Source organism: Sorex fumeus, unplaced genomic scaffold (assembly GCF_029834395.1).
Source record: "Sorex fumeus unplaced genomic scaffold, SorFum_2.1 ptg000008l, whole genome shotgun sequence".
NCBI lineage: Eukaryota > Metazoa > Chordata > Mammalia > Eulipotyphla > Soricidae > Sorex > Sorex fumeus.
In genome coordinates this window covers 90,489,197-90,509,095 of record NW_026606065.1, presented here as the reverse complement: position 1 = coordinate 90,509,095, position 19,899 = coordinate 90,489,197, and the positions used below count along the sequence as shown (strand labels likewise).

Here is a 19,899-nt window from a genome sequence, read left to right as displayed (position 1 = left end):
TTGAATGTCTAGGTTTGATAACACTCATCTGAATTATGGTATCTCTTCTACCGAAGGAGGGTCCTCATGCTTTAAGATCTACACTTTGTTATTACACCTTTGCTAATTGGTGTGAACAACATCGCTAAATGTTTTCCCCTTTCTGATACCAGGACAATGTGTCCATCTGTACATACAAGAACAAAGGAAGGAGGGAAGCAGGCACGTATAGATGAGAGTCTTCCTTCCCACATCTTCTCCATGGACTTTTATATCTTATACCCAGTTTTTAAAATAAAAATGCTAACCTTCTTTCTTAAAAGAACAATTGTCAACAATTTTAAAACGTGAAAGTTGTTAATGATTTAAACAAAATTGATTTAAGTTGAAATTATGCAGATTGGCTATTTGAGCAGTAATTTTGAAAACATTCCAAAACTAACTTACACTCTGTTACTGTTAGGTGATATCAATGTAGGCCCTTATTTATATAATGGTGTATAAAACTGCTCTGGTATGCCCAGCCATTCACATTACTGCATTAAACTGTAAACTTTCACAGTAGGAAAATACTATTGTTTGACAAATAATGAATAGAACCTAATACTAGATGAGATATATTTGTGTTACTAAATAAGAAACTTTCATCATGAGGAACTTTTCTATTTCAAATTAGCAAACTTATAGGATTAAATTTGTGTTGCCTTAATGCTGCGATTTATTTTCTGTGAAATCATGTCAGCTATTTCTTCTGGCCCTACAGTTACCTTGGGTGAATATAAAATGGCTCTTCCTTAACCATATGGTACTTAAAATTTTATCATGCAATGTGCACAATAAAATAAAAAGTAAGCAGGTTTTAGCGACCTATGGGAAATACTTAGCTAATGTCAGATTCTTATATTTGAAAAATCAGCTGATGTAAAACCAGTGATAAGCATCCCTAGTAGAAACATTCTTTTTTACTTATTTTATTTGAGGTACTGTGAATTGCAATCCTGTTCATGATGGATTTCATGCAATCAACATTGGAACACCACAGCTTCTGCTGGGTGTTCTCTGCAGACACCCCTACTCCCCACCATGGAAACTTTTTTTTTTAATTGAATCACTGTGAGATACACAGTTACAAAGCTGTTTTGATTTAGTTTCAGTCACACAATGTTTCAACACCATCAGTTCAGTAGTGTAAATTTCCCACCACCCTCAGTTTCTCTCCCAGCACCCTTCCTCTCCTAGCCTGCCTCTATGCCAAACACTTCTTCTTTCTCTCTCTCTCTGTCTCTCTTTCTCCCTCTCTCTACTTTCAGACATTATGGTTTGCAATACAGATAATGAGAGGCCATCACGTTTGGTCCTTTACCCACTTTCAGCATACATCTCCCATCCGCAGAGAGATCCCATCCAACCATCAGTGTCATAGTGGTCTCTTCTCTATCCCACTGCCTTCTTCCCCAGAACGTGAGGCAGGCTTCCAACACTGGACCAATCCTCCTGGCCCTTGTTTCTATTGTCCTTGGGTGTTAGTCTCATACTATTGTGTTTTTTATATCCCACAAATGAGTGCAGTCGTTCTATGCCTGTCGATCTCCTTCTAACTCATTTCACTCAGCATGATACTCTCCATGTCTATTCATTTATAAATTAATTTCATGACTTCTTTTTTCCTAAGTTATAGAATTATGCGGGGAGAATGCAATTCTCATTCATTGTTGGTGGAAGTGTTGACTGGTCCAGCCTTTTTTGGAAAACAATATGGGCATTCCTCAAAAAACTAGGAATTGAGCTTACATATGGCACAGCAATACCACTTCATGGAATGTACCCCAGGGGTGCAAAAATACACAGCAGAAAAGACATCTGCACTTGTATGTTCATTGCAGCACTGTTCACAATAGCCAGAATCTGGAAACAACCCAAGCGCTGGAGAACAGACAACTGGTTAAAGAAACTAAGGTACACCGTGGAAACATTTTAAGAAACTTTAGTCTCTATTGGGCTGGAGTGATAGCACAGCCGTAGGGCGTTTGCCTTGCACGCAGCCAACATGGCCGAGCCGAGTTCGATTCCTCCGCCCCTCTCGGAGAGCCCGGCAAGCTACCGAGAGTATCGAGCCTGCACCACAGAACCTGGAAAGCTCCCTGTGACGTATTTGATATGCCAAAGTCTCATGACGGAGACGTTACTGGGCCCGCTCAAGCAAATCGATGAACAACGGGAGGACCGTGATATCCGTGATATACTGAGTCTCTATTAGATCACCTCTTGTCTAATGAGAGGTGAATTACAGCTTACCCACAAAATCGCTAATACTGTTTTCACTAATGAATATTACCTTATATTATTTACCTTTCTGCAAAAAACCAATGCTAAAATGATTTTAGGATTTTAAATGGCATTACTATGTAATTCAGGATATCTAAGTCAGAAGACCACAGTGAAGCTTAAACCCATCTTGTTCTCCCTTCATCTAAATCATTATCTGTATATTTATCTTCTGGGCAGTGAGTCACATCTATTCAGATGTAAACGTCCAATTCGGGTTGTTAGGCATTCGAATGAATCAATGCTCATGGCCAAGTTTGTGTTGACAAGGACACCGACGCCTCCAACACCTCTTTTATCGCATGTTCCGAGGAACAATTCTTCTCCAGTGTCGAAAACGGCATGGTGAGATTCATGCCTTCTTGTCTGGGTCAGACCAATGATGTCGTACTTGATCATTCGCGCTTGTACCATCAGGTCCTCAATGGATGCATCTGATGCTAGCGTACGTGCATTTGAAGTACAGACGATCATTTTTGTCTTCCTTCGTTGAGGCAACCTACGTCGGCCTTGAGATTTTGTCGGCCTCTCCTTTCTCATCCTTCTCAGTGCTGCCATGTCGGTGAAGCCTTCAGAGTCAGGTGAATGAGACCAGTTGTAGTTACTGGTTTTGGCATATCGAATACACAGCGGATAGCTTGCCAGGCTCTTCCGTGCGGGCGGAATACTCTCGGTAGCTTGCCAGTCTTTCCGAGAGGGATAGAGGCTTTTGGGGCGACCTCTAATCACCCTTGTAGGTGTTACCATATTTGAACCCTATCAAATATGGTACAACAATTCCGGAAGACAGGTATTTAGTGCTTATGATGTGTAAGCGGCCGCGCGGATCCAGAAAGCGTCCTGGAGTGTGGCAATGGCTGGGTAGTGGAAGTAGTGTCCACTGTGACTCACTGCCTGCAGTTTCTATCTTCGTTGTCTACAAACCAACATCTCATTATGATGAAAGAGAAATCGAGAAGTTCTACATGGAGCTGGAGAAGTTCTATAAAGAAGACCACACCTTCTACAAGATCATTGTGGGTGATTTTAATGCCAAGATAGGACCGAGAAGATCAGCTGAAGAACTTCACATCGGGACCCATGGCCTAGAATGGAATGAACAGGGTGAGAGACTGTCTGAGTTCATCATGTCGACCAAGACCATTCATGGTAACTCACAGTTCCAGGAGGCAGAATCTAAATGATGGACATGGGAGTCTCCCGGTGGACGATTCCACATGAAATAGACCACATCATATTCAATTGACGGTTTTGCCTGACTGATGTCGCTGTTGTCCCAAAATTTCGAAAGGGATCGGACCACCGTCTCCTTCATGCAAAATTCTACTTCACAGAGCAGGGAGAAAGGGCTGCAAAGTTCAAAAAGAGAACTCCCAGAATGAACACCAACTGGGAACTCTTTGGTACTATTGCGGCAACATGGGAAGATGCCATTGTTGACAACATTGACGAGGAATACGATCGACTGGTTCAGCACCTCCATGAATGTGCGAGGAGCGCCAAGAGAGAGATAGCCACAAAAAATCGCCTATCTTTGAAAACTCTTGAGCTAATTCGCCAGCGTGGTTTGGCGCATGCCTCAGGCAACCGCAAGCTAACGTCCGAGCTCGCAAAGCAGTGCAGAGATGCGATCAAGGAAGACCTCAAAGAGAGAAGAGCAGAAGTACTGGTAGATGCGGCAGAAGCCGGGAAAAGTATTCGTAACGCCTGCCTGTCCTTCGCCAACTATAAGACCAAGATGACTGCCCTCCGACGTCCTGATGGATCCATCACATCCTCCAGAATGGCAATGGAGAAGATTATCCATGACTTCTACTCAAATCTCTTCGATAGCCATGTCCACTTGCCGACATACCAAATTCCACAGGATGGATATGTCGTTCCCAATGTTCTCCCTTCCGAAATCCGACACGCCATTTCGTCGGTAAAGAAACAAACAGCACCCAGCCCAGACAAGGTCAGACCTGAACACCTGAAGAACCTGCCGTCAGTACTCATCAATACACTGGCTCGGCTCTTCACTCGCTACCTGTCTGAATGCAAGGTTCCGTCCCAATGGAAAACCAGCAGGACCGTACTACTGTTCAAGAAGGGAGACATCCATGACATTGGCAACTATCGCCCGATCTGCCTATTGTCTGTCATCTACAAGTTGTTCACTCGAGTCATCTTAAATAGGATTGGCAGAACACTAGATGAAGGACAACCATGCAAGCAAGCCGGGTTCCGCAAAGGATTCAGCACCATCGACCATATCCACGCAATAACCAAGCTCATTGAGTTTTCTCGGGAGTTCAAGATGCCGCTCTGTTTAACGTTCATTGATTTAAAGAAGGCCTTTGATTCTGTTGAGACGGAAGCGGTCATTGAAGCCCTAGCCAATCAGGGCATTCAAGCCCACTACATCAGGATCCTCCGTGAGCTGTATTGCGGATTCACTACCAGGATCTCACCATTCTACAAAGAAGTGATCGTTGATGTCAAGAGAGGGGTGCGGCAGGGTGATACCATTTCACCGAAACTCTTCAGTGCCACCCTCGAGAACATCATGTGACGACTGGAATGGGAAGGAATAGGAGTGAAGATAGATGGTCGGCAACTACACCACCTCCGCTTTGCTGATGACATTGTTTTAATAACACCAAACATCAGCCAAGCGGCACAAATGCTGGCCAACTTTGACCGTGAGTGTGGAAAGGTAGGACTACAGCTGAATCTTACGAAGACAATGTTTATGAGAAACAGCCTTGTTCCTGACGCCCCATTCGCTCTCAATGGAATGACCCTCTCCGAATGCAACAGCTATGTGTACCTAGGTCGAGAGGTCAACATGACAAATGACCTGGCACCCGAGCTGCGCAGGAGGAAGAGAGCGGCTTGGAACCTTCAAGAACGTCGAAGAAATAGCTAAGAGGACGAAGAACCTCCGGCTCTGGGCACATCTCTTTGATTCCACTGTTCTTCCTGCATTAACATAAGCCTCAGAGACCTGGGCCCTACGCAAACAAGATGAGAACGCCATTCAGGTCTCCCAAAGAAGAATAGAAAGAGCTATGCTTGGAATATCACGTTTCACTCAAATGAGAGAAAGAATCCGGAGTTCTGACATCCGTTGACGATCAAGAATCAGGGACGCTGTCTCATTTGCCAAGGTGTCGAACATCAGATGAGCTGGTCACGTAATGAGATTTAAAGACGACCAAGACGACCGCTGGACTAGAGCTGTTACCGACTGGATTCCATGGGATGTCAAAAGACTGCGTGGCCGCCCACCTACCAGATGGTCAGACTTCTTCGTCAAGATCATGAACGATCGTTTGAGGCCCTTCATGTTCCTGGAGCGAACAGATAACATTGGGCTACACTAGCACGCAACAGGGACAAATGGAGACGTTACTGGCGCCTGCTCGAGCAAATCGATGACTAACGGGAAGTTAAGTGATTAAGTGATTATCTTCTGGCTTCCTGAGTAGGAGGGGATGAAGACGCATAGCCAGAGGTCATGGATGGAACCTGGGCTGTAGTGTAGTTTTGTTTTTAAGTCCTTGATATTGGGGGAACTATGTCATAGTTTTATCCCATCTTTCTTGTGACTTGTATTTTCACATTTTGAGGAAGCACACTGTGAGAAGTTTCTTGAAGAAATGGATGGAGAAAAAATGTTTATGCATGTCCAAAGATGTAACTCTTCTTCCCATCTTATTTTATAGTTTGACCAGATTATGTGTTCAGAAGTGATGCTTCATAATTTCCATAGTATTCTCTTTCTTCTAACATCCAGCTTTACTATTCAGAAGTCTAGTGTCATTGTGGTTCATGTTTCGCTGTATATATAAATATTTTTTCTTGTTAGCTTTATCCTGAACCCTGGTATTATAAAATTTTATGATTGCATGCTGGTGTGGTTATATTGATACGTTTTAATTAATATATAAGGTTTAATCTGTATTTTTTGAAGTCCGTTCATATTTATATTGATAAAAAAAGAGCTTTGAGAAACAGTAATGTCAATGGGGGGGGGGGATTAGGATATTGGAAATGATTACTCTGGACAAGAACTGAGTGAAAGTAGATAAAGGGATATCTTTAATAGCTTCTCAGTACCTACATTGCAAACCGTAACGCCCATAAGGAAAGAGACAAAGAGTGTGTGTATGAGAGAGAGAAATAAAACTAAAGTGCCTGCCATAGAGGCAGGCTGGAGTGGGGGTCAGGGGTCAGATAGGGAGGGTGCCAGGAAGAAGCTAGAGACATTGATGGTGGGAAATGTACTCTGATGAAGGGATCAGTATTGGAATATTCTTTGACACTGAATCATGAACAACTTTCTAACGATCTCACAGCAGTTCAATAAAAAACAAACAAACACAAAACAAGCTAAGTAATATAGTGAATCATACTCAGGAAGGTCTTAACAGGCGTTGGTATTGTTAGGTAAGAAAATTTTTTTAAATCTAGCATCACAGTAGTATTCCTGAGAATTTTTTACATTTGATGTGCTTATTGTGAGATTGTAAATTATTATAAATGACCAATATGTAATAAACTTGTATCTATCTAAAGATATTAAGTCATTTTTTAAAAATGCCAGAAGGTTCTCTAGAATTGATTTTTAAATGATGGAAAGCTTAAAAGAGCTTTGTAAAGTACAGTAACAGTCTTGTCTTCTGATGAATTTTAGTTGCATATTACAACACCTAGAAAGCAGTGACTTTGCTGAAAATGTCATTTTATCTCTTATGGAATCTTTACTGTCCCCAGGCTGCTATACATCTCTTTTCTTAAATTCTTTGTTCTCCTTAGGAAATACAGATTTATGATTCCATAATCCTCCTATAATTCTTCACACTTTTTCTTAGAGCAGAAGCTATTTACATAGAAAGTAGCTGCTTTGGGTACTGCATTTATTCTTATTTTGTGTTCAAAAACTAAATGGGAAGGTGAACAGTAGTAGAGTGACTTATTGACCTGGAAACTTTCCTCTAAAGCTGAATTGTGTGTAGACAGCTTATCATCTTTCTGTAGCCAGCACTTTAGCTGGTTAAAAATATGTACAAATGCATATCTTCAAGTGTGGCATGGGCGATCAATACAGTTTTCACAGAGAACATATTTGGGAAGTCAATGAAATGATTTTCAGTTTAACTTTTTAATTTACCAGCTATGAAAAGATTTTGAAAATGAGCCGTTCATCCCTCCCCCCAAATAGTGTATAACTGAGCCATAGAAATAGTGCAGAACAAACGATATCCTTGCCTAACACAACACTGTATAGCAGTCACTTGCAATAACAAAATAATGGAACTGACAGATTCTCAAATATATGGGTGTGGTGCAGCAACCTGAAACATAAATATTTACTCTTGTAAAGCAGTCTTGGGGCAGATGAGATAGGATAGTGGTTGTGGATGGCACCTGACTTGCATGCAGACAACCCACGTTTGATCCTTGACACTTCATATGGTGCAGACAGCCCTGCTAGGCATGATCCATGAGCACAAAGCTAGAAGTAAACCCTGAATACCACCAGATATCGCCCAATACATGACCCCCCCAAAAAAAATTTAAAAAGCAGTGTTAACTTAATTTGGAAAATAAAATTGGAATATAATTCAGAAAAGAGAGATTTTATGTATCTATACATTTTTTGGAGGTGGGGTTGGGCTGCACCCAACAGTGCTCAGGACTTACTCCTGACTCCCTCTGCTCAGGGACCACTGCTAGTGGTGTTGAGCGGGCTATGACCATAGAGGCTGCATGGAATGCAAGTGGCTTACCCTCTGTTCTGTTCCTCTGGCCTTGTGATGTACCTTTTTTTTCTTTTTGGGTCACACCCGGCGTTGTTGCACAGGGGTTACTTTTAGCTCATGTGCTCAGGAATTACTCCTGGCGGTGCTCAGGGGACCATATGGGATGCTGGGTATCAAACCCGGGTCGGCCGCGTGCAAGGCAAATGTCTTGCCTGCTGTGCTATCGTTCCAGCCCCTGTGATATTCTTTTAATGTTACTTTTTTTCTTACACATTTTAAAAGTTTTTTAATAACCTTTTCCTTAGTAGTTTTCATTCATTTGAATTGCTCATATAAAGTAATTTGAGTCACAAATTAATATAAATGAGCTTATTTTTGTTTCAGCTGTTCATTTCACTATTTAAAAACATCTGTATTAGGAACTAAATTCTATTCCAGGTAGATCTGTAAGTTGCAGAGTTACATTGCCAATCATTTGTTATCTTTTGGAAGGAAACTGGTAGGTGTGATCTCACTTTGCATCAAGTTGTCAAGTTACAGGAAATTCAAAAGCATTGTTAAAAATAAGTAAATATTGGGTTTCTTTCGGTGCTTTGTTTCTTATAAAGTAACATTTGTTTAAAATATTGAGGAAATATATAGGAATAATAAGTAGCAGTCACTAGAATTGTCAGTGTGTTCTTTAAACCAGATGCTACTTCCATGTACATGCTCATTTTTCTTACACTTGGTTTGCTTTTTCTTTTTAGGAATGGCAGAATTCTATTCAGAAAAATGCAGGACTTGCATTTATTGAACTCATCAATGAAGGAAGGTAATTAATTTTACGATTTTTAATCAGTGTACATTTTATTCCTTTGGGTGACCGACTGCTTTTTCTTGCCATCTGTTCCAAAGATGTGTCTGAAAATATAGTTAAATAATGTCCACATAAGTAGTGAAATTTTAAAGGAAAACTAAGTTAGACGTGTTAAATATTTTGGGGGGTATAGAAAACAACATGAAATACAAGTCTAAACTTCTTAAGTTTTTTTTTTTTTTTTTGAGATTGGAGCCTCATCTTACAGAGTAGGAAAGTTGTTTTATACAGATCAAATGAACCCAATCCGCAGCCCCATCTGCCGCTCCATCTGTCTGCAGAGCCAGGCTCAGTGTTTACTTCCTCAGCACATATCAGATCATGCGAAAGAGTTTGATCTGACAGTGTCATGCTATCTGGTATCCAGCTGAAAATGTCAAGGATGTTAAATATAGGAAACTAGCGTCTGGTAAGGAAATTGCATGTATCATTGTTAAAATGATGCTGTAAGTAGAATTATGTGAGAGCACGCTGTTGTATTTATCACTCTCTGACAGTTGTTCACTATGATATTTTTTATATTTTCTTGGCGGAGGACACATTAAGGCAGATGTAATGCTCAGCATTTTGATATGTAGAACTTCTGTGAGCCAAAGGCCTGCATCCTTAACAGCTCGGGTTTCTCGTCTGCCATAGGCTATTCTTTGAAAAATAGAATTTATCTATTTCAGTTTATCTATTTCTTACTTGAAATAGATGAATTTATCTGTTTCTTATTTGAAATCTGATTTAATGAAATTGGTTAAAAATAATGCTCTTTGTATATAAGTTGATTAAGGAAGGTGTTATGAAAAAATATGGTATAAAATGTTCCGTAAAGTTTTTTCTTTTGCACACAGTCTACCAGGGCTCAATTCCCAGCACCTCATATGGTCCCTTGAGACTACCTGAACAACCCTGGGTATTTCACAGTAACATATGTGTGTGTATGTGTTATACATATATGTCTATAACCTATTTAAATAACCATATACATTATATTGTTACATATAGTTGCAAAGTAAAGTAAAAGTAAAGGCCCTCCTGTTGATCATCGATTTGCTCGAGTGGGCCCAGTAACGTTTCCATTGGAGACTTTGTTGTTACTGTGTTTGGCATATCGAATACGTCACAGGGAGCTTGCCAGGCTCTGCTGTGCGGGCGAGATACTCTCGGTAGCTTGCCGGGCTCTCCGAGAGGGGCGGAGGAATCGAATTCGGATAGTTGCAAAGTAGATATGTTATATAATATTTTATTAACATGAATGCTTCTCAGGGCTGGAGTGATAGCACAGCGGTTGGGGCTTCTTAACATCAATGCTTTTATCAATATTCTGAGAAATATCCCGTTTTATAAAATTTATCAAAATAGAGCTCAAAAGAGAACAAAGATTAAGGTACTTACCTAGCATGTGGCTATGGCCAAGCCACTGCTTTGAACCTTGGCACCACATAATCCTGGGTGAATTTTGGCACCACATAAAGCCTGAGCACCACAAGGCATGGCCCTGCGGCACAGAGCCAGGAGTAGCAGGAGGGGCCCATTCTTTGGACCACATGGCGTGGTCCCAAAACCAAAGAAAAAATTTACGCACATACCATTTTGTAACAGTCACTTTACTCTCACTCTGAAAGTTGTCAGTTGTCTTGCAGGAAATACAAGTTTTTATAAAAAGCATGAAATTTGCATCAAAATAACATGATCTGTTTTAAAACATTTTTGACTGAAGCTTTTTCTAAGAAAGGCGAAGACGTGGAGCAGCAGCGGATGCTTTCCCCCCCGGAAAGCATAAGACTGGTTTTATTCTCAGCACCGCAAAGACAGAAGAGTCCCATAGGATTGATAAGATTATTTATTCATGTTTAGGCCAACCCAGATTCGATTCCTCCGCCCCTCTCAGAGAGCCTGGCAAGCTACCGAGAGTATCTCGCCCACATGGCAAAGCCTGGCAAGCTACCCGTGGCGCATTTGATATGCCACACACAGTAACAGCAAGTCTCACAATGGAGATGTTACTGGGCCCGCTCGAGCAAATCAATGAACAGCGGGAGGCCAGTGACGTTGACAGTTTAGGTCATTAAATAAGCACTTCCCAGAGTACTCATAGTCGTAATAGTTTTATATTCATAAATATCTGAATTTACATATTGTTAATATTGCTAATTTATTTCGTTGAAAGTAAACTCAGAAATGCCTTACTAAAGAGTTACTTAACACAGAATGTTAGAGATCATTTTAGATTATATTTATTGTCTTAAATCAAGAGGAAGGAAATTTGCTACTGTATTTTTCACTGTAGTTATTTTTTTATGAAAGCGCCATGACTTACAAAGTTATTCATAGTTGAGTTTTAGACATAACAATATTGCAGCACCAATCCCACCACCAGTGTCACGTCTACCAATCTTCCGGGTTCCCTCCCATATTCCCCACCCGCTCCAGCCTGCCCTCTTGACAAGCACAATATGAAACTAACAACCCAGGTCAGCAGAAACACAGGCCAGGAGGATGGCTCCATGGTTGGAAACCTGCCTCCTGAGCTGGGGGAGAAGGCAGCTGCAGCGGAGAAGGCATCCCAAAGTCAATGATGGCTGGAGGGATCGCTCAGGATGGGAGATGTGTGCTGAAAGTAGATAAAGGACCAAACGTGATGACCTCCCAGTATCTGTGTTGCAAACCATGGTGCCCGAAAGTAGAGAGAGAGGAAGAAGTAAATTGTCTGCCATAGAGACGGGGGAAGAGTTGGGGGGGGGGGGATAATGGGGACATTGGTGGTGCAAAATGTACACTGATGGCGGGATGGGTGGTCAAGCGTTGTATGGCTGAAACCCAAACAGGAAAGCTTTGTGACTGTAGCTCATGGTGATTTAATTTTTTTTAAAAAAAACACCTTTCTCAATTGGGTTGCTAAAGTTTCGGTCTCTTGATTTCAGTGATGTTCACTTGGTGGTTTAGATATTTGACTCTGTCATTCCTTATTGTCACCATTGTACCTTAATCCCCTGATCTGGCCCCCATTGCTTCTCATCTGCCTCTTCTCTCACTTCTCTCCATTCTTTCTTCCCTCTCCTCCCTTATACTCTGGGAGCAAGGTTGATGTACGCATCCTCCCTTTAAAGCATTAGGTTCCCTCACCCAGTTATTCTGAATACCACATATAAGTGATATTATTCTGAGTTTAACGTGGAATACTACACAGCTATAAGGAATGATGAAGTCATTTAACATGGAATGCTACACAGCTATAAGGAATGATGAAGTCATACAATTTGCTTGCTACAACATGAATGAAACTGGAGTTTGTTTTCTTTGAAGAAAGGAGTTTGAGCTGAACATGTTTCTGCCCTTTGAAGAGAAAACAAATGAGATTAACAAAGAAATTAATAAAAAATTACTGTATTAGAGGCGGTATATATATATATATCACAATAAATTTTTACTAATTTCTGTTCTTCTCTAATATAAATGAATACACACACACATATATAGACACCACTATAAAACTCGGGACTTAATAATACATGGTTCATTTTCTAGGTGATAGAATTATTAGAATATTCGAAAAGTACATCCAAGCAAAACTAATACAATGGAACAAAAATTCTCAAATAATTCAACAAATAGCACGGAAATAACATTCAGTAGCAGAAAATAAATTAAGAAAGAGTAGAAGATTAGCTTTCGTTTTCTGATCTGACCACTCTGCCTTTTGCAACTTTTTGCTGCTTGGGGAACAAACACTTGACCTTCAATGCCCAGAGTAGAAAGCAGTAGTACAGGCAAACAGTTGACTGCATAAAAGGCCTCCATAGCCATACTTGCATGACAAAAGAGATTTCAGTTTGAAAAATTTAATGAGACAGGGATGGATTTTATATATTCACTAAGGGATCAATACTACAAGAGGACGTAAAACTTGTTAACTAAATATACCAAATAAAAAAGCATCAAAATATATTAAGCAACTGTTAACAGGCCTGATGAGATATCTTGAAGGCGACACTATAATAGTTGAAGACTTTATATCTCACCATTAAATGGATCAGCTAGAGACAAAATCAATAGCAAAACAATAGCCTTAAATGAGAAATTGCAATATCTGATCTTAATAGACATTTATAGGTCTCTCACTCCAAAAAGCCAACTATTTAGAAAGAAATTAGGAGATACATATGAAAATTTCTCACTGCCTACTTGGCAGAGACTAAAGTACATAGGGGGAAAAGATAGAAGGCAAAAAATATTTATTAAAGCTTTATGAATCCATATAGAAAAATTAAAACAGATTCCTTTATATTGATAATCATAACTTATGTGAATAGCCAGAACCAACTACCCAAACCCAGTGATTCACTTTACAAAAAAAAGACCCAACTCTGCTGTTTACAAGAAACCTACAAATTTCAGCCATAAAACTTACACTTTAAAAAAAATATGTTCAAAATAAAATTATTTTTATTTTACAGGCAAACAGCAATCTGAAAATGGAAGAGACAGCCATACCTATACAAAACAGAATCAGGGTCAGGGATGGGCATTATATAGTTAATAAGAGATCAGTACACCAAGAAGATTTCACTGTCATTAACATATATGTATGTACAAAATGAAGGGACATCAATATACCTAAAGCAAATACTACCAGAACTAAAGAGAAACATTGACAGCAACACAAAAGTAGTAGGATATTTTAATACTCACTCCACTTTTACCATTGAACAGATCAGTAAACAACCTGGAGCGGGATCGATAGCACAGCGGGTAGGGTGTTTGCCTTGCAAGCAGCCGACCTGGGTTCAGTTCCCAGTATCCCATATCAACCACTGAGCATAGCCAGGAGTAATTCCTGAATGCAGAGCCAGGAGTCACCCTTGAGCATTGCCAGGTGTGACCCAGAAAGCCAAAGAAAAAAAAAAAGAAAAAGAAAACAACCATCTTAAGTAAGGGGTTGCTTAAAGATGTTTCATATGTTTGTGTAAAGTTGTTTAAAAGATGGTTCAGTGATCTTCCCCATCTTCCCCAAACCCAGATCTCCAGTCCATGTAGGACTCTTCAGGATAAACCACATGCTGTAACACAAAACAATAGATTTTTGTGTCAGTAAATCAGGAAGATGACAATTATGCCAAGTGTGTTTTCATCTCACAGTGTTAGGAGGGTAGAAATTCATCAGGAAATGAAAGCTTGGTCACACTCAACATTTTGAGACAAAACAACATGCTATTGAATATTAAGTCAGTGTAGAAAGAAAAAGTGGAGTAAATATATCCATGGAAACAAGTAGGAATGAAGACACAAATGATCAACATACTGAACATAGCATAAGCATTACTTAAGAGGGAGTTCATTACAAAGCAAGAAAATAAATTATCTACCTCCCACCTTATGGCACTGGAAAACAATGTGTGAAGCTCAGTCAATAGAAGAAAGGAAATAAAAATTCTAGCAGTAATAAGTGAGGTCAAAATTTTAATAAGGTGTTAAAAAGCAAGTCAGTGAAACCAAGATGTACCTCTTTGACATAATAAACAAGAGGGCTGGAGACAGCTTTGGGTGCAGGAGCCCTGCATTCAGCCCCAGCCCCAAATGGTCCAAGCAGCTCCTGAGCATGACTGGGTGTCCCCTTGAAACACTTGAATACTCTTAGCTAGACTCAAAGAGAAAAGAAAAATTCCTAATACATATGATCAGAAAATGGAAGCACGTGTTTTCCACAGCTACCACAGAAATACCAAGGACTATAAGAGTCTGTGCTTCTATACCAATCCCAAGAATACAGAAACACTAAGGGGCATAGATAATGCATATCTATGATCATTTCAGAGTGACTTATAGTAGCCAAGATGTGGAAACAAAAAAAATTTTCTATAACAGTATTTTTTAAAAAATCATTAAATATTTTGTATCTGTGTATATATGTTTGTACACTTGCACATGTATACAATTTATATTTTTAACAGCTAAAAATTTGATCACAGACCTACAGGTAAATTTCAAAAATTATAGCTGCCCCAGGTGATGACCGAGGAGGAAACTTAGTCACAGGTCTAGTGATGCTTAAATGATGTCACCAATGACTGGATGCAAGAAAGAATTGATGATCTAGACATCATTAAGATATAACACTTCTGCTCCATGAAAGAAAGGCACTGCCAAGAGAATCCAGGTCAAGCCACCGTCAGAGAATACATGTGCAATAGAAGCAGAAGGATTGTTCTGAAACTATTCCCCAAACCTCTCCAAACTGAGTAGTAAGGAATCAGAAAGCCTGCTTAAAAATTGGCCCAAAGCCTTAACAGACACTTCAACATAATCTACACGTGGTGACTATGTACGGGGAAGGTGCGCAAATCATACATATATCAGCGGGAAAAGGCGAATTTCAACACTGAGATCCCACTACACATCTGTTAGAATAGCAGCAATTTGGAACATCAGCACCAAATGCTGTTCAGGGTTGGGGAGCAGGAGCGACTTTCTCATTCACTCCTGGTGGAAAGGCAAACAGGGAGAGCCACTTGGAAAGTCAGATTCCAGCCACAGTTTGTTTAAAGAGAAAAAAGAGAAAAAGCTAAGTACAGGACCAGAGAGAGAATGGGCTGAGCATGCGCATAGCATTTTTGCCTGCTGGAGGCCTTACTTTAATTGCTGACACTGCAGAGTTCCCCCAGGCACAGTCACTGAGAGCAGCCCTCCCTCTCCCCCACCCCTGCACCAGAGGTGTGACCTCCCCCGCCCCCCACCTCCGAAACCAAACAAAATCTAAAAACTAAATGATCTTTTCCACAGTCTACAGCAGTTACCCTTCTTGTCATCTATATAAAGAAGTTGAAAACGTGTATTTTACACGGAAGTTTATACTATAGCAGCTCTATTCATGAGTCTCATAATTTGGGATCAACCAGCATGTCTTTCAATAGGGAAATGAATAAATATCAATTAGTTTTTATGATACATCTAGAAAATGTAACGTATTTAGCATTAGTAGGTAAGCAAGCAAATGACTGGTTGCCTATTACTGAATGAAGAATGCAGTATGCAAAGGCACATGCTGCATGACTTGAAGTATGTGAAATTTTAGAAAGGGAAATGCTATGGATACAGTTAAAGATCACAGATTCCAACCATTTTAATGAGAAGAGATATGTCAGCAGGACAAGCAGAAAATGCTTTGGGAGCAGATAGTTGAGGGGAACGCATTTTAAAAGAGTGATTTAAATAGATTGTTGGGGATTCATGGCTTTAAGGTGAAGAGTGAGTGTAAAATGAGTCCAACTACACACGGTGATGAGACTTGTGACCAAAAAAAATTTAAGGTAGGGGGATGCAGGAGGGGGATAAGGCCTTTAGTTTTATTGGTTAGAGACGGGGCGCGCACGAACACACACACACACACACACACACACACACACACACACACAAAGACCTAAGTGTTTTTTGACACTGTGGGGAACAAAAGCCAACTATCGTAGGATGGAAAGAGGGACTTTTTCTGCTCTACTGAGAAAATAGACCTTGAGGGGGTAGAACAAAGCTTCAAGGATTGGTTTTCATGGAAGGAGTACAGAACAAAGATGCGGCAGTTCAGTTTGTGTCAGGACGCAGAGGGGTTCTTGGATCAGGTCTCCCCCATTTTTCTCTGCAGAGTGGTAGGCAGAACCACTTGCAGAGAATGAAGGAAATTTGGGGAGCTGGATGTCCTATTGGAGGATATTGAAGATGAATGGTGAAGAGGAACAGGGAAGGAAAAGATACTGAGAAATTTAGGGGACTTGCCACAATCCTTGGGGAACCTGATTGAGGGCATCACTCGCTGTCTTTTCTTCAGCATTCTGCAGTGCTAACGTGGCCATTTGTTTAAGACACACACTCTGTTTTGGTGACAGTTTCCTTTTCTCCTGGTTTATGCTTATCACGCTTTAGTGCAGTGCCTATTAATTGGCAGGGAATTTAATTCCCGTAATGCCTGTATAGGTATAGGGTATATTTATATGCCATGTACCAAATTTAAGTGCCAATCCTCTTATAGACCAGAGACCAGTTCCTATCTCCCTTATTGTTTCAATTTGTGGAATTGTGTGACATCTTTCTTGCCTCACTAAACCTAATACAACAATACCTATTTAAAACTCGAAGATCTTTTTGTTACTACATATCTTTATGATTTCACTGACACTGTCCTCTAATTCGATTCATTTATCGCTTCAATTTAGTGCTTTCATAAAGTTTTTTTTTCTTTTTTCTTTTTTTTTTAATTTTTATTAGTGAGACACCATGAGGTACAGTTGTAGACTTAGAAATTTTTCGCTTGGGTTTCAATTATACAATGATCAAATACCCATCCCTCCACCAGTGCCCATTCTCCACCACCACGGATCCCAGTATCTCTCTCACCCCCCCCCCCCCCCCGTTCCACCCTGCCTCTGTGGCAGGGAATTCCCCTCTGTTCTCTCTCTCCCTTTGGATGTTGTGGTTTACAAAGGAGACGTTGAGTGGCAATTATATTTGGTTCTTCTTTCATAAAGTTTTAATTGGAATGTTTAGTTAAAAATATGTTTAGGCAGTTGAGATGCCATTATTGTAAAGGAGCATCATACTCTGCTTCTCTGGCCTTTACTTTCTGCAGCCTGCTGTTAGGTGTGAAGAAGGTAACTTCATACGTGCTTCTGTACCATTCACATGCGTGAGCATCATTTTTAATTTTATTTTCTAATTTAGAATAAAACAGCAGCACTCTGGGTTGTTAGAATATCAGCCTTTAATTTGTCCTTGTGGATAGGAAGATAAAAATCTTTAAGTGGAAATTGTTATAAATGTTTATCCTACTTAACAGGAATATAATTCATCAATCATAGCTGGAGAAAGCAATTGTGCAGTTGACTACAATTAACAGGACAAAAACAGTTGATGAATGTGCAGCTGAATTAAAGTACTCCCTAGGACAGGCTAAAATTATAACTGGATCATTTAAAGGAATCTAACAAAGGATCTTTATAATTAAAACAAAGCAAGGTTAATGAGATGTAAAATTGCCTGTAATATCTTGGCAATAATAATTGGATTTTAAATTATTAAAATATGAATTGAACTATAAAGCAAATAAGAATGACTTGGATTATGGAATTTGAGTGATATTTTGAAATAAATTAATCATTTACCTAAAATAAACCTTTATCTCTCTGTAAGCATAGAGAAGATAATTAGTGAATACCCGTACAAGACATGATAAGTTTGTGTTTAGCACTGAATTTAACCCAAAATTCACAAGATTTCACAAGATTTTTAAGTTGGTTCTTTAAAGTAAGGAAAACATATAGCTTTCCTATCTTAGTTGTTTTTTCTGAGAAAGAAATAAAAAGTATCCAAATAACATGTACAAATGGCTTATTTAATTTGGAAGGCTTTTTGACAATAAAACATATATTCTGGTTTGCTTGAATGTTTCATGTCTTCAATTTGACAAACAAGTGTATTTAGAAAACAGTGACTTCCATTAATAAAAGAAAGAACTCTTTTATTCTTAAGAGTCAAAATTCTGGTTTAATCTGGAAAAGACTCTCTTACAGAATTTATATGCTTTTACTACTCTGTTGTTGCAATAATTAAAATAACCAATTTTATAGATTGATATGATTTTAGAAAACCTGTAATTCTTGTTCAGAATTATTTTTTAGCTTGTAAACAATAATGCTGTTTTATCGGCATAATCTTGAATATTCTGACAAATCTAATATTACTTTATCTAAAATCAAATAAACAAGTGCCATTTAATATTGGCTGGATTTTAGCAATTGGGAATATACCTCGGAATTTAGAGGTTCTATATTTTATTTGTATTACATTTGCAATTATGTTTAAAGTATATTTGTATAAGCATATATTTATTAGTTTTTTTTGTGAGAGTGAACTTGGTGCTTTCTTCCTAGGTAAAATTTTTTTAAACTTTCGTAAGATAACCTCTTGGTACTAATATTGCAATCCATAATGCCCAGAAGGGGAGGGAGGGAGGGAGGGAAAAAGGGAGAGTTCCGATCTCTCCACCCCTTGGTGTTTTTATTTTTTTACTACATCCTCCTGTTTCTAATTTTTACTGTTGTTCTTTATTCATTTATTTCAAGGAATGCCAAAGTACAAATGATCTGTGTCTTTATTTTTGTTTTGATTTGGCCACTGCCTTCCAATCACTGCTCAGGAACCTCAGGGCCACTCCTGTGATACTTGGCCAAACTGTCTATGATTCAGTACTTGAGTCTGTGGATACGGTGTTGTTTGGTCTGTAATAAGGTGACTACCAGGGCGATTCCAGGAGATGGTTAGGGACACCTTGGCAGGCCACGTGGTGCCAGGATTAAACCTAGAACCAGTGCATAGACCTGAACCCTTGCACGGTATCCTTAGCACTGTGCCCTTATTTTAAAAACTTTGTTTAGAATATCTACCATTCTCCAAAGAATATGAAATTTCAAAAAATTTGAATATCAAGGATATTTGCATCCTTATATTTATTGCATCTTTATTCACAGCAGTCAGACTTTAGAATCAACCTAAATGCCCATTAACAGATGACTGAATAAAGAAATGATAGTAATTATATTACTTCCAGAGATATTTTTAAATATTTGAAGTGACTGGCAAAGAAAACACGCAAAAATAAGCAAATGGAACTATGTCAAACTAAGAAGGTTTTGCAGAGTAAAAGAAAAAACTGCTAAAATTAAGACTTTCTATTGAATATAAGATTTGAGGCTGCCCTCAACACCTACATCCCTCTCAGAGAGCACGGCAAGGTACCAAGAGTATCGCACATGGCAGAGCCTGGCAAGCTACCCGTGGTGTATTTGATATGCCAAAAACAGTAACAATAATGGGTCTCATTCCCCTGACCCTGAAAGAGCCCCCAATATGCCATTGGGCTACACTATCATGTGACAGGGACGAATAGAGACGTTACTAGAGCCCGCTCGAGCAAATCGATGAACAGTGGGATGACAAGTGATCAAGTGATTG

At 39.5% G+C, this 19,899-nt stretch overlaps 1 protein-coding gene across 3 annotated transcripts in view; it reads left to right on the top strand.

The window, feature by feature from the left end:
* Positions 1 to 19,899, top strand: part of NBEA (neurobeachin) — a 663,869-nt gene that overhangs the window by 308,752 nt on the left and 335,218 nt on the right. For all 3 annotated transcript variants that reach the window (XM_056109123.1, XM_056109115.1, XM_056109106.1), the window contains one exon: positions 8,804 to 8,868. In XM_056109123.1, the coding sequence (XP_055965098.1) occupies positions 8,804 to 8,868 (65 nt within the window). The remainder of the gene's footprint in view (positions 1 to 8,803; positions 8,869 to 19,899) is intronic.